General features: G+C 35.2%; 2 protein-coding genes across 3 annotated transcripts; both read left to right on the plus strand.

The window, feature by feature from the left end:
• The first annotated feature begins 3,174 nt into the window (after window positions 1-3,174).
• On the plus strand, window positions 3,175-5,265 carry LOC111607064. Of its 2 annotated transcripts, none has more exons than XM_023328904.1 (6): window positions 3,175-3,254; window positions 3,393-3,725; window positions 3,819-4,160; window positions 4,253-4,378; window positions 4,461-4,495; window positions 4,574-5,265. In XM_023328904.1, exons 1-6 carry the CDS (start codon window positions 3,182-3,184, stop codon window positions 4,700-4,702), a joined length of 1,038 nt encoding a protein of 345 aa, XP_023184672.1. In that variant the 5' UTR covers window positions 3,175-3,181; the 3' UTR covers window positions 4,703-5,265. The 2 variants fall into 2 exon arrangements, with proteins under 2 accessions (XP_023184672.1, XP_023184673.1); XM_023328905.1 differs by having other exon boundaries at window positions 3,183-3,254; window positions 3,354-3,725.
• Window positions 5,266-8,212: 2,947 nt separating this feature from the next.
• On the plus strand, window positions 8,213-10,266 carry LOC111607139. Its single transcript, XM_023329053.1, has 6 exons — window positions 8,213-8,255; window positions 8,395-8,724; window positions 9,189-9,542; window positions 9,711-9,839; window positions 9,938-9,984; window positions 10,072-10,266. The coding sequence occupies exons 1-6, from the start codon at window positions 8,213-8,215 to the stop codon at window positions 10,198-10,200; spliced, it is 1,032 nt and encodes a 343-aa protein (XP_023184821.1). The 3' UTR covers window positions 10,201-10,266.
• The last annotated feature ends 4,374 nt before the right edge of the window (window positions 10,267-14,640 follow it).

Genomic DNA, 14,640 nt, shown 5'->3' on the forward strand with positions numbered 1-14,640 from the left:
AATATCTTAACCTGACTTTGATTTGTTTCTTTTGACCTGATTTATTTTAAAACAAATAATGTAAAATAGAGATTGTATTAATATTTATGATGTTTATCACAATCAGGAAGAGTTTGTGTTTTCTAAACTGACCAAAATCTTAGGGTACTAAACTCTGATAAATAACAAAAAGAAACTTCTTACAAGATTAAAATCAACTTTTAAAAATTTTATTTAGACTTTCTGAAGTCAGAATTTCATGTGACTTATCAGAGAACACACTTTGATTATGAAAACTTTTCATTATCAAAGAAAGATTCTTTCATTATATATTCTGGATATTTTGTGACTATGCTGGGAAAGATGATTTGGCTGCAAAGTGGTATAAAGGTTGATGTAGTAAATATTCATTCGTACATTTTTGATATGTGCATAACCAGATGAAGGTTTACTAAGCGTAGAAGGAAATGCAGACGTCTACAATCATAAACATAAACATCATAAAGAACAGTATTGAATTTAAATCAAATAAATTAAACTCAGTATGAAGGATAATCTTGCTAGAAAATTCCCTGCATAAATATTGTACATAATTTGCATATAGTGGATCTCACAACTTTTCATCTCACAAAGTAACAAACTTGTGATTCAGATTATTATCCCAAGTCAATAAAACACTGGAATAATGACTACTAGAAAAAGCATCAAAAGATAAGGTATTGCCATTATATATTTGTATGGTTTCAATCTATTCTGGGATTTCACCATTTTACTTTTTAAGTTTGAATTCTCCAATAATGTCATACTGCCTAAGAAGATAGTTGACCTGAATCTAGTTGTATCTCAGAGTAATGAGACATTCTTATGACTGCTAGGATGCAAGACACTTTATTGCAACGTTGTCAAACTCCAGTCCTCAAGGGCAGGTGTAATGCAACTTTTAGATGTGCCTCTGCTGCACCACACCTGAATGGAATAATTAGATAATTGGCAAGGCTCTGGAGAACTTATTTACACAAGGAGGAGGTAATTAAGCCATTTCATTCCACTGTTTTGTACCTGGGGCACATCTAAAAACTGCAGGACATCGGGCCTAGAGGACTGGAGTTTGAGACCTGTGCTCTATTGCATTTGCCATAGACTTGTTAACCCAAGTTCACTAATCCTCTCTAATCACAGCTAAATGTAGAAAATGTATTAGTTATCCAAATCAGGACTTCAAACTTCAAACTTTTGGACTGTTTTACTCTAGATATCCATGGATGTGATATGCTAGATATATACAGTACATGTCTATTAAACCCAATCATACTCATAGGGTGCAAGAAATCAACACTCACCAATAACCGGCATGCTTTCTACAGGACTGAGATGCTTCTAACTCTAAAGCATATGATGATGTTGAGGAGGATTTTCTTCTGCCTGCAACATATGCCATATTGTGAAAAGTATTGGGTTGTCCAGCCAAACCACTGATTCATCTATCTGGATCACACAAATCCTTTCATCCCTGACACTCATTTTTTGAGCTTCCTCCACATGGCAGAAGCTACAGTCTACTGAAAACCCAGACAAAAGACTGATCTACAGTTTCAATGCTAGAGACATACAGTAGCTGCACTTAACAAACCATCTTGTGACATACTGAACATTCGGTACCTACTGAATGTGTTTTAATTATTTGTTTATTGTACTTTAACCAGGACCTTGAGCACTCCATCCAACTGTGTTTTACCTATACAATGAAAATAAATACATTCATTCATTCATTCCATGGACAGAGGTGTATAAAATCAAGTATGCACCATGCAGACTACTTCTACAAACAATGGTGAAATAGCAATTTGCTCCCAGAAGCTTAGTGATTTCTAGTGAAGCGATGTTATAAGATGCCACCGATGTAAAAAGTTGTCAAAAGATTCCTCAGCAGTGACGTTTTTAACCATTAACTGTCAGAGCTCTAACAAAGTGAAAGTAATAAGGAACAACAACAAGTCAGACACAAAGTGGTAAGCCACATAAAATCACTCACCACTGGAATCTATGCAGCAGAGAAAAGAAAATGAAAATAGAACAATCAAGATGCAACCAAATAGTTTTTTTTTATTACAGCAGCAAAATGCAAACTATTTACAATAGAAAAAAAATACACACTGACAACACATAAGTAGATGAAAGTCACTAGTAGAAAAACAACTTTAATCAGGAAGCATGTGATCTAATAACAGATGAGGGCTGACACTGGATAGTCAAAATGATGCAGGATGAAGTTTGGTCCCATTTTAATTGCATCACATTCTGACCTGTTTGCCTGAACCAGTAAGCAAACTAACATCTGATTGGCTGCTTCAACCAGTAGGTACACATGTTTGCTATGACTCCGAGTGAAAGTTGGTGAAAGTCTGGTGAAAGTTTGGTCAAAAAATCTCTAAGTTCACGAGCCAGTGGGCGGGGCCTATGACAGCCTCCTCCATACAGAACCACAGTGACATTATGTCCTCATTTATATGGAGTTTTAAAAAATGAGAATTAATTAAAGTTTTTTAGTTATTGTGAATGGTGACTCTTCATTCTCTATAGGCTGTGAATAAGATGTAAACACAGACTAAAATAAATGACAAGAACTCCCTCTGTCAATTTTTTTTCATTTAAAACTAATGGGCACTTTAGTAACACTGTAACACTGCTGTATCACATCAACCTTTGATTTTATGAAAGCAGATTCCACTACCTTTCTTTTTTACTCAGACATACCCCTCTTTATTTCAAATCCACATCTTCATTTCCATTAAAAGATTATCTCAAAATGTCAATGAAAAGTCTGTTATCTGTTTTGGATATTTGGAAACTTGACCACATGTTCTTCATAGATATTAGAACCATATCTTATATTACAACAAGGAGCAAACATCCTCGTTTTGCGTCACAGGAAATCTGTTTTTCAGATTAACACGTTGGGCAAAATGGAATGTAGATGTTTTGTTTATCAAACATAAACAACGTTTTCATTGGTAGTAAAGTGTGTGCAATTTCTTTCTTGTGTTAAGGGTGGAAAAAAGGGGTTTATAGATTTCCATTGTGGTTGTTGTAAAGTGACACCTCACAATACAAAAGACCAATCAAACTGTTCTGAAATTGTCCACTCCCACTCTACAGCATTATATTAGGAGGGTCCATCTTCCTATGATCGTCTCTTAGTTTGATGAAGCTGCTAATGTGGGTTAATATGAAAATGCAATTCTTGTTTTATGCATTACTCACGCTCACATTTGGATGTAAGTATATATGCAAATGTGAAATATATATCCTTTTTATAGCTTTACATATAACTGTATTATTATTTTTAATTGTGCTAAATTCTGTTTTTATTGTAGTCTGTTAAAGTGAGATTTGCTTCATGGATTTATTTCCAGTTTGCAGTGACGAATTGAAGATTGAGGTAAAGACCGTGACTGCTGGACAAAATGTGACCCTAAACTGTCCTCGCCAGAGCTCCGCTCTCTACCGAGAAACTTTTTACTGGATCCGACTTGTTTCTGGAAACTGGCCTGAATTTCTTGGAGCAACAGCTAATTTCAAGACTGACGATGTTTCCAAGATTCCTCATGTTCAGACCAAACAAGAGGAAGGAGAATTTCATCTTCATATTAATGAAGCTAAGCGAAACGACACTGGACTTTACTACTGTATTAAAGTCAGACAACTTGACTTCATATTTATGAAAGGAACACTTTTGAAAATTAAAGGTAAAAAAATCTATTAATGACACGTAACTGCATATTCGTAGTTATTTCTTTTTTTAACCTGTGAAAGTAAACCATATCTTTTTTTATCTCCAGGTCAGGAATCAGATATCATTGATATCATTCAGGATCCTCCATCTGGCTCACTCAATGCAGAAAACTCAGACACTCTGCAGTGTTCAGTTCTCTCAGACTCTGAGAAGAAATCATGTCCATCAGATAACAGGGTGTACTGGTTCAAAGCTCGATCAGATAATTCTCCTCCCAGTTTACTTTATCTACAAGGAATCAGTGGAGATGAGTGTGAAAGCAGTCCTAAAGCTCCGTCGGCACAGAAATGTTTCTACAAATTTTCAGAGAACTCTGACAGTGGGATTTATCACTGCGCTGTGGCTGCATGTGGACAGATATTATTTGGAAACGGAGCAAAACTTGGGGGTACAGAACTTTTTTAAATAATGATGATGGACAGGCTACTGGAATACAATTTTCAAAATGCATTTTTTCTTCTTTTATTTTTTCCTTCCTAGGTTCCAGCTCTATGGATTTTTCCAAAATATTACTTCCTGCCTTGGGCTCGGCTTTGGTTATAAGTCTTGTTGTAATATCTTGGCTCATTTATGAAATCAAGAAGAAAAAGTGTGGCTGTTGCAATGGTAATGCGCGTTTCATTCATCAGTTCATCAAAGAGTTTTCAATGGGTTCGAGATTCTTATATTTTTCACTATATGCAAACAGGTCCGGCAACAAGTGGTGGTGACAACCCAAGTCAGGTAAAAGGCAAAATATTCTTGTAAACTTGCATTTTTTATGAAGTTACAGAATATTCTTTGAACTTTTTGTTATCCCAGAGTGAAGAAAACCATTTGGTTTATTCTGCCCCAACATTCAACAAGAACAAAGCTAAAAAAGGAGAAAGAAGGAACGTAAGAACAGCGCAAGAGGAGACGGTCTACACTGACGTTAAAACATTTCGGTAGATTTCTAAGTTGTTGCTTCTCATTCTTAAAACCAATAGTACAAATATTCATGAATAAATCTGTATTTTGTGTAATTCATACACTAAGTTTCATGCAAGCTGATGTAGGTTGATTGTTTATTTTACTTAGGATTTTTAAAATGAAGTCCTAAATCGGATTTTCTTTTGTAAAGAAAATTTATTGAGTGCATCAGAAGTTATAGGAACAACAGATTCATATATATATATAGATATATATATATAAAAAATCAAATTTTGCAGCTGCCTTTAGGAGTATTTTTTTTGTCTTGTATGTTTCCCCCTCTATTTTTCACAAAACATCTAAATTAATTGAAAACTGACTTGGCCTCATCTCCAAAGTCCTCTTAAATAAATCTGGTTTTTCAATTCTCACAATTCGTATTGAACTGTGACATCGTGTCATTTTATTGACTCTATTCTTGTCGTAAATTTTTTTCCTTTACCTTGCTTTTGGTGGTTCATTCGTTTTCATTATCCTTTCATCCTTTCCTATATAGTCAGATGAGTTTTACTAGTGAGTTTGTTAATTGAAGTATTTAACTGTACGGCTGAATTCTTTTTGTTAATAAACTCTTGTATTTTGGAGAGTTGTTTGTGTTTATTCCATTCTTGTGTAGTGTCAGTGTCTTTGCGTTCAAAAACCATCCATGCTGGAACTCATGCCTCCATCTATCATTTTAATGCCTAAACTTTATCAGGTAGGGATTAATACACAATAACTGAGACTGAACTATTTGGCTACTATTTTCATGATGATGCCGACGTGGTAAATATTAACTAAATTATTAGTTTTGTTAATAATTTTCCTAAGCAATTATTTATAATTATTCAAGCCAAAACCAGACCTATTGTTGCACAACACCCTTAAACAATTAACAAGCTAGAGAGGAGATGTGGGTGCTGCTTAACTTTTGAAAATAACATAGTTTTTGATTTCTCAGCATTCAAAACCAGTTTAAGCTAAGTCAGGCTGGGGTGAACAGTGTCGAATGCAGATTACAGAAGTTTAAATGATTTAGAAACTTGAGGAGAGTTGTTTGTGTTTATTCCATATATGGAACCATGTCTCAAACCGTAGAGGTTTGAGAAGAAGATTGACTCCTTTTTCAAGATAAAGCCTGTAAGTGAAACTGAAAGCAGTGAGGAAAAAATATGACAGTTATAGCCTGTTTATTTTTTAGATATTGTACCTATTTGCTATGAAATACCTTTTCCCATTCTCTTGCTTGTTTTGGCAAGACTGTAGCTGGAGACATCAATTTTAGAGAGGCCATGTCACAGTTCAGAGGATAGCAGTAAAATGAATATAAGTTTTGATATAAAATTGGTTTATTAGATTTAGATGCAGTGTGTGTGTGGATGTGTGTCTGCATGTATGGAGGGAAAGGTGGAAGGGTGTTTGTGGGATTGCATGGACTTCTTCGGCTGAAAGTTTTATGCTCTATACAGTCCATGAGCATGAGGACACCCAAGTGCTCAAATAATCATTAGCTGAATCACTAAACAAACAGGACCAACTTCCTTTCCATGCTAACCAAGTAAATATTCAGTGCAGAGAAGCACAGTGATTAAAGTAATGTTATTATCAGGTCATTGCATTGTGGTCATTGTGAAATATGGGCAGAATATTAATTCAAATGAATGTAAATAAAAGACTATTATGCATATTTGCTGTAAATTGGAAAAATCTGACTTACAATGACACAGAATGTTTCAACATCTCCAAAAACATCTTTGGCAGGTTGGTTTATGTAGCTAGCTCACATGACATTTACTCCTGAACTGGCAGCAATAAGAACAGCTAACTTTAAACAAAGATACAGTTCTTCAGTTTATTCTTAAATGCAAGGAGAGAGTCAGATCAGCATAATAACCTTCTGCTCTGCGTCTAAGACAATCAGACTTACAACCAAGTTTATATTCAGATAAGTTTCACCCACATACCACAGTAGATGTATTGACGAGTAAACCAGGTCCCAGATGACCTGGTTTTTATCGTACCCCTGTGCTCAAAGCAGCAAACTTATCTGACCTACTACCCTCTTAAGATGTCACTTCATCTTCAATATTCTTCTCAGTAGAATCTACAACGTTGTTCTCTTTACTTACACAACCCAACGGTTCCCACACAGATAAATATAGTTAAACATACCTATCAGCATACATATTTTCATCAGCACTACAATATCAGATTTGTAGAAGATGTTGCTGGAGTGTTATTTACACAAAGCCATTTGTTTTCATATGACACAAAATCACAGCCCAGATATTCAACAATATAGCAGAAGTTTAGAGAACATATAAACATATTTCCTCTTAAAGGTTCCTTCAGCTCTGCAGCAATAAATACCTTTTGAAGTTCAAAATTCCCATATAGTATTTTTAAAATTATAACAACTTGCTTTGTTAAAATCTATAGACAATCAATAGACAACAACAAACAGATGAGCCCTTTCAGGAGGTGTTAATGCTACAATTCTAATTTTTTCAGTAAACTGTACAGTATCTATTATAAAGTTCACACTTTGTACCTCAAAATCATCATATTTGCAAATAACATTTCAGTCAGACAACGCTGGTCAATAAAGCATCCAAAAAAGACAGACTTGGCCACAACTTTTTAAAAAAAAAATAAAATATGCATCTTAAAAAGAGCAGAAACCAGCTAGAGGTAGCAAGGAGTTTTCTTTACACAGAAATTCAAATAAGTCGTTCTAAGCGTTCATTCATGTCTTAGAACTGCTGCTTATTCATTAAGTCATGGCCGTATATATATACAGGCTTTCTTTAAGTGTAATCAGTTAGCGAGAGTTAGGGGGAAGACACTGTGCTTTGAAAAGACAGGAAATGGCCTTGGACTGTGAGCTTTTATGTAGCCAATCAAATGCTTTCATAGCCACACCTCCTACTGTCAGTAATAAGAAGAGTAGCTTCGGTGTGGACAGTGTGTAAAGATGACTCTGTTCTGGTTTACACTGCTTCTCCTTCATCAAAGGTGTAAGTTAAATGTACAAGACTTGATATAATCATTTGTAATGCAGTTGAAAACCTGCTGGGACAGGCCATGTTAATATACTTTGTCATTTTTTTTAAATTGTGGGAATTTTTGATACGTTGATTTAAATATTAACAGTTTACACTTTTCATATAATGCGGATGCATTGATGCCAGTGACCATCGTTCAGCTTGGAGTAAATAAATGAAAAGATTTTCAGGTCAAAATCTAACAAAAAAAGCCCATTTGAAAACAAAACACGTCTAATTATTGTATTGACCATCAGCATGACAGTTGAATGATTATTATAAAATCATGAGATACTGTAAAAAATGATTAATTATTATTATTAGACTATAATGAAGAGAAAGACTTCTGCAGCAGGAAATGGCCTTAGGAAATGGTATTTTGAGATAACCAATCAGATGGTCTCGTAACCACTCCTCCTTCTGTCACTGGAATAAAACCTTGTGTTTCAGTGAAAACAGCTTAAAGATGAAACTTTTATGGCTCGCACTGATCCTCCTGCACCAAGGATGTAAGTTAGATAACAAATAAAAACTCTGAGTGTTTGTAGAATGAAACCTAACTATCCTTATAATTTATTTTTTTCTGCAGGTTGTGTCTTGTTTGTTATGAATAACATGTTAATACGTGTTTTATTCTTCATATTGCAGATGCCTTGGTTCCAGTGACCATCGTTCAGCTCGGAGACAATGTAACTTTGAAATGCTATTTTCCAGAAGAAAAGACGAGCAGCAGTAGTGAACTTCACTGGTACAAACAAAGTGCAGGAAATGCACTGGAATTAATTTTGAAGCTGATGGAAAATACCAGGCCTACTTATGGACCTGAATTTTTGGGCTCAAGACTGACTGCAACATATACAGAGAAAATTAGCAATCTGACGATTAGGAAGACGACTGAAGGAGATGAAGGCATGTATCACTGCGCTGTGATTGACTGGAACAAGAACATTTGGCAAGGGACCTATTTGCTAATACAAGGTATTTTAATTATTAAAATTACTTCAACAAGACAAATGCTTAACATATAACATCTTAACATGTAATCCAGTACAAAACACAGCTTGTCACATAGTCACATATGGTTTCATGTCATTTCATTTCAAAGATATCAAGAGTTTTTGGTCTATTCATAATTACTTTAATGTACTAAGTCTTAGCTTTATGCTGAGAAAGGAAACAGGTAAGGAATAGTTCTTTCACACCGTTGCAGATATTTATCAGCAATGTAAACACATTTTGTGAGAAATTGTTTTCTATCAATGTAAATAAGTTCATGTTAAATTAAGTCTATCATGTCCAGTGTAAGATAATTCAGCCGCATTCATTGAGTGAGAAAAATATACACCAAGGTTTTGAACACTAGATCCTATTGCATTTCCTTCTCCTCTTAAATCATCCAAAATTAATTTACAGTGTCTAACAAAGAATTGTGTTATGCATAGGAAACACTGTGGTGTCTTCAAATTACACAGTTGTTCAGACGCCAACAATATCAAAACCAGTTCATCCAGGAGACCCAGTGACTCTTCAGTGTTCGGTCCTCTCTAGCTCTGACAGCAAGAAATGTTCAGGAGATCTGAATTTATTCTGGATAAGAGCCGGAGACAAATCTCTTCCAAACTACATCTACACTGATGGAAACAGGGAAAACAAATGTGAAGAGAAACTGGACTCTCAGCAGAGATGTGTGTACAACTTCTCTAAGACGGTCAATGCCTCTGATGCGACTTTCTACTGTGCTGTGGCCACATGTGGAGAGATATATTTTGGAAATGGAACCAATATGGATATTAAAGGTAACGGGATAATTTGATTTCTTTATACCATATCTGGTATACCATACCAGAAGTAACCTTTCAATGTAAAATATTACTTTTCTTTTTAAAAAATAATCAGAACGTTAAAAAACATGTAGTTTTAACTAACTTGTAGTTCTTTTGTTTTTTATTTTAATGATGTTTCAGAATCCAGCTTGTGGTACCAGGATGCTAGAAAAGTCATTATTCTTCTCTCTGCTGCTCTGGCACTAAGTCTGGTTGTGATCGCTCTTCTTATTTACTTCAGCCTGAAAAATAAATGTGTTCACTGTACAGGTAAGAAAGCAGTCTTGAAGCAGTTACTGTAGTTCATTTAATCAAAATAAAATTGCTGAATCAATATTAATTAATTTCTGTTTCATTTTGTATTCCAGCTGATTCAGAGTCGCAGAAAAACATCAGCAGACAGAAACCTCAAGAGGTAAAAATTCCCAAGACGGTTTTATTGGGTCAAATATTGGATTAGGTTTTAAAACTGAGTGAATTATAACATTCTTTGTTTTCTAAGAGATGTAAGGATGGATGGATTTACTCTGCAGCCATCTTTACTACAATAAAGTCTGACTGGGCAGGACTGAAGAAAGAAGCAGAGAAAGAGAGAATCTACGCCGCTGTTGAAGCTTTTGGATTGAATTGAGGAAATTGTTTGCTTTAACCTTAAACTAAATAAAGGAATAAATAAAGACTTCTTTTTTGCAATGAATTACTCATATCTATTTCGTTTTTCAATAATGTTTTTTTCCTGTTTTATTCATTTTGTAATTTCTGGTCATTGATCCATTTTTTAATTCTTAAATGCTTTATTGCTATCTTACTAATGATTTTGTATACATCTGGTGAAATGAAACGAAAACATCAAAACTCTTAGTACTTTTCCATGAGTCATGTCATGTGCTCAGTTTTCATTTTATGGAGAAGGAGAAGACTCCAGCATCACTTGAAGTGCAAAGAAACAACTTCAATAGATCAACTCCTTATTTGTTGTGGCATTTATCAAGGTAACATTTATGAAACGGCAAAAAAGTAGCTGTTTTGAAAGTTATAATGCTAACTAGAAAATTTCGGAAGAAATTTAGCCGGGGCCTGCCAAGGCGCGCCCGTCGGGCATGGGCCCGGCGTCGTCGCGCCACAAATCGGCGTCGACGCCAAAGGACGCCGCGACGTGATCAGTGGCACGCGGAGAACCGCAAGAACGTTAAGCGAGGCGGACGTGCACCGTTCGGTACGATTTAAAATGTTGTCAAGGCTTTTATTTTGGAAGTTTTGTTAACCTTCATTTCAAAGGGCCAAACTAATCCCATGCGTAATAGTCCTTGGGTTAAAATAGTTATATAATGCTCAAAACACAAGTAGCTGATGTAAAAATATTCAAGGCTTTTATTTTGAAATTTTCAGTATGCTTCATTTCAAAGGGCCAAACTAATACCACGTGTAACAGTGCTTTGGATGAAAAAGTCAAATAAAGCCAAAAAGAGCAATTACGTCATGTAAAATTATTCAAGGCTTTTATTTTGAAATTTTCAGAATGCTTCATTTCAAAGGGCCAAACTAATACCACGTGTAACAGTGCTTTGGATGAAAAAGTCAAATAAAGCCAAAAAGAGCAATTACCTGATGTAAAAATATTCAAGGCTTTTATTTTGAAATTATTATTATGCTCCATTTTAAAGTTCCAAACTAATCCCATGTGTAACAGTGCTTTGGATGAAAAAGTCATATAAAGCCAAAAACAGCAATTACCTGATGTAAAAATATTCAAGGCTTTTATTTTGAAATTTTCAGTATGCTTCATTTCAAAGTTCCAAAGTAATCCCATGTGTAACAGTGCTTTGGATGAAAACGTCAAATAAAGCCAAAAACAGCAATTACCTGATGTAAAAATATTCAAGGCTTTTATTTTGAAATTATTATTATGCTCCATTTTAAAGTTCCGAACTAATCCCATGTGTAACATTGCTTTGGATGAAAAAGTCATATACGGCCAAAAAGAGCAATTACTTCATGTAAAATATTCAAGGCTTTTATTTTGAAATTTTCAGTATGCTTCATTTTAAAGTTCTGAACTAATACCACGTGTAAGAGTGCTTTGGATGAAAAAGTCAAATAAAGCCAAAAAGAGCAATTACGTCATGTAAAAATATTCAAGGCTTTTATTTTGAAACTTTTGTTAAGCTTCATTTCAAAGGGCCAAACTAATACCACGTGTAACAGTGCTTTGGATGAAAAAGTCAAATAAAGCCAAAAAGAGCAATTACATGATGTAAAAATATTCAAGGCTTTAATTTTGAAATTTTTGTTAATATTCATTTCAAAGGGCCAAACTAATACCATGTGTAACAGTGCTTTGGATGAAAAAGTCAAATAAAGCCAAAAAGAGCAATTACGTCATGTAAAAATATTCAAGGCTTTTATTTTGAAATTTGCAGGATGCTTCATTTCAAAGGGCCAAACTAATCCCATGCGTAATAGTCCTTCGGTTAAAATAGTTATATAATGCTCAAAACACAAGTAGCTGATGTAAAAATATTCAAGGCTTTTATTTTGAAATTTTTGTTAAGCTTCATTTTAAAGGGCCAAACTAATACCATGTGTAACAGTGCTTTGGATGAAAAAGTCAAATAAAGCCAAAAAAGAGCAATTACGTCATGTAAAAATATTCAGGGCTTTTATTGTGAAATTTTCAATATGCTTAATTTTAAAGTGTAAAACTAATCCCATGTGTAACAGTTACTGAGTTAAATCAGTTATATACAGCCCAAAGCAGCAAGTAGTTGTAAAGGCCAGTTCTCAGTCCTGATCTGTTTCAACTGAGGATAGATAGAACTACAACGATGCGTATTCGTAGTCCTAACCAGCAGCCAATAGCCTCTTGAGTTCCGTTGCTATGGCAAATAATGGTCTCAGCAGGTGTGAGCTCTGAGCTGTGAGCTCTCAAACACACAAGTGTGTTTGAGCAAACACACTTTACTGAAAAAAAGCATTGGAAACAAATCCTTCTTGTTCGGGAACCGTAATACATATTCGAAAAGCGTTTTAAGCGTATGACAGTTCAATGTGTCTTCTGCGATAGTCCCGAGATTCATATCTGTACCTCACTCAGAGCATTTACAGTGATGAGAGAAAGAAATGTTGTGCCCAGATATGAACCGAGGTCGGCTGTCACTCTAATATGAGCAAAAATGAGAAACTTTGGGTCGCTTAGAGGCAAATTGTGGACAAACCATAACTGGTATCGACGAGCCGTCTTCACTTTCGAAGAGATCACAGACGTATCTACAAAATGAAATTTGAATGGCATTTCTAGGTGAATTTGTGACGACACAGCAAATCCTCAAAAATAGGGTATTTCTAGGATTTTTCCCATTGAGTTATAATGGGGTTTTTTTCGTAGTTTTTTGCGAATTATGTCGCCATGTTAATCCCGAATCCCACCAAAAGTAATAGCTGGAATGGCGTGAATTTTCTGCACGTTTTGATACCTCTTTTGTAGGTGTGCACGCAGCGGTATGAGCCGCATTAACGGTTACGGATGAAAAATAAAGAATAACTAGAAAATTTCGGAAGAAATTTAGCCGGGGCCTGCCAAGGCGCGCCCGTGGGGTTCGGGCCCGGCGTCGTCACGCCACAAATCGGCATCGACGCTAAAGAACGCCGCAACGTAATCAATGGCACGCGGAGAACCGCAAGAACGTTAAGCGAGGCGGACGTGCACCATTCAGTACGATTTAAAATTTTTGTCAAGGCTTTTATTTTGGAAGTTTTGTTAAACTTCATTTTAAAGTTCCGAACTAATCCCATGTGTAACAGTGCTTTGGATGAAAAAGTCATACAAAGCCAAAAACAGCAATTGCATGATGTAAAAACTATTCAAGGCTTTTATTTTGAAATTTTCAGTATGCTCCATTTTAAAGTTCTGAACGAATCCCATGTGTAACAGTGCTTTGGATAAAAAAGTCACATAAAGCCAAAAAGCGCAATTACCTGATGTAAAAATATGCAAGGCTTTTATTTTGAAATTATTATTATGCTCCATTTTAAAGTTCCGAACTAATCCCATGTGTAACAGTGCTTTGGATGAAAAAGTCACATAAAGCCAAAAAGCGCAATTACCTGATGTAAAAATATTCAAGGCTTTTATTTTGAAATTATTATTATGCTCCATTTTAAAGTTCCGAACAAATCCCATGTGTAACAGTGCTTTGGATGAAAAAGTCATATACGGCCAAAAAGAGCAATTACATGACGTAAAAATATTCAAGGCTTTTATTTTGAAATTTTCAGTATGCTTCATTTCAGAGGGCCAAACTATTCCATTGTGTAACAGTGCTTTGGATAAAAAAGTCACATAAAGCCAAAAAGCGCAATTACCTGATGTAAAAATATTCAAGGCTTTTATTTTGAAATTATTATTATGCTCCATTTTAAAGTTCCGAACTAATCCCATGTGTAACATTGCTTTGGATGAAAAAGTCATATACGGCCAATAAGAGCAATTACGTCATGTAAAATATTCAAGGCTTTTATTTTGAAATTATTATTATGCTCCATTTTAAAGTTCCAAACTAATCCCATGTGTAACATTGCTTTGGATGAAAAAGTCATATACGGCCAAAAAGAGCAATTACGTCATGTAAAATATTCAAGGCTTTTATTTTGAAATTTTCAGTATGCTTAATTTTAAAGTTCCAAACTAATCCCATGTGTAACAGTTACTGAGTTCAATCAGTTATATACAGCCCATAGCAGCAGGTAGTTCTAAAGGCCAGTTCTCAGTCCTGATCTGTTTCAACTGAGGATAGATAGAACTACAGCGATGCGTATCTGTAGTCCAAATCAGCAGCCAATAGCCTCTTGAGTTCCGTTGCTATGGTAAATAATGGTCTCAGCAGGTGTGAGCTCTGAGCGCTGAGCTCTCAAACACACAATTGTGTGTTTGAGCAAACACATTTTACTGACAAAAAAGCATTGGAAACAAATCCTTCTTGTTCGGGAACCGTAATACATATTCGAAAAGCGTTTGCAGCGTATGACAGTTCAATGTGTCTTCTGCGATAGTCCCGAGATTCATATCTGTACC

This window comes from Xiphophorus maculatus, chromosome 23 (assembly GCF_002775205.1).
Source record: "Xiphophorus maculatus strain JP 163 A chromosome 23, X_maculatus-5.0-male, whole genome shotgun sequence".
Taxonomy (NCBI): domain Eukaryota; kingdom Metazoa; phylum Chordata; class Actinopteri; order Cyprinodontiformes; family Poeciliidae; genus Xiphophorus; species Xiphophorus maculatus.

Coding starts and splice junctions, on each gene's coding strand:
- LOC111607064 (XM_023328904.1), top strand. CDS start 3,182: ATGAAGCTGCTAATGTGGGTTAATATGAAAATGCAATTCTTGTTTTAT. Junction 3,726..3,818: donor AACACTTTTGAAAATTAAAG/GTAAAAAAATCT, acceptor TTTTATCTCCAG/GTCAGGAATCAGATATCATT. Junction 4,379..4,460: donor AAAGTGTGGCTGTTGCAATG/GTAATGCGCGTT, acceptor ATATGCAAACAG/GTCCGGCAACAAGTGGTGGT.
- LOC111607139 (XM_023329053.1), top strand. CDS start 8,213: ATGAAACTTTTATGGCTCGCACTGATCCTCCTGCACCAAGGAT. Junction 8,256..8,394: donor GATCCTCCTGCACCAAGGAT/GTAAGTTAGATA, acceptor TTCATATTGCAG/ATGCCTTGGTTCCAGTGACC. Junction 9,543..9,710: donor AACCAATATGGATATTAAAG/GTAACGGGATAA, acceptor ATGATGTTTCAG/AATCCAGCTTGTGGTACCAG.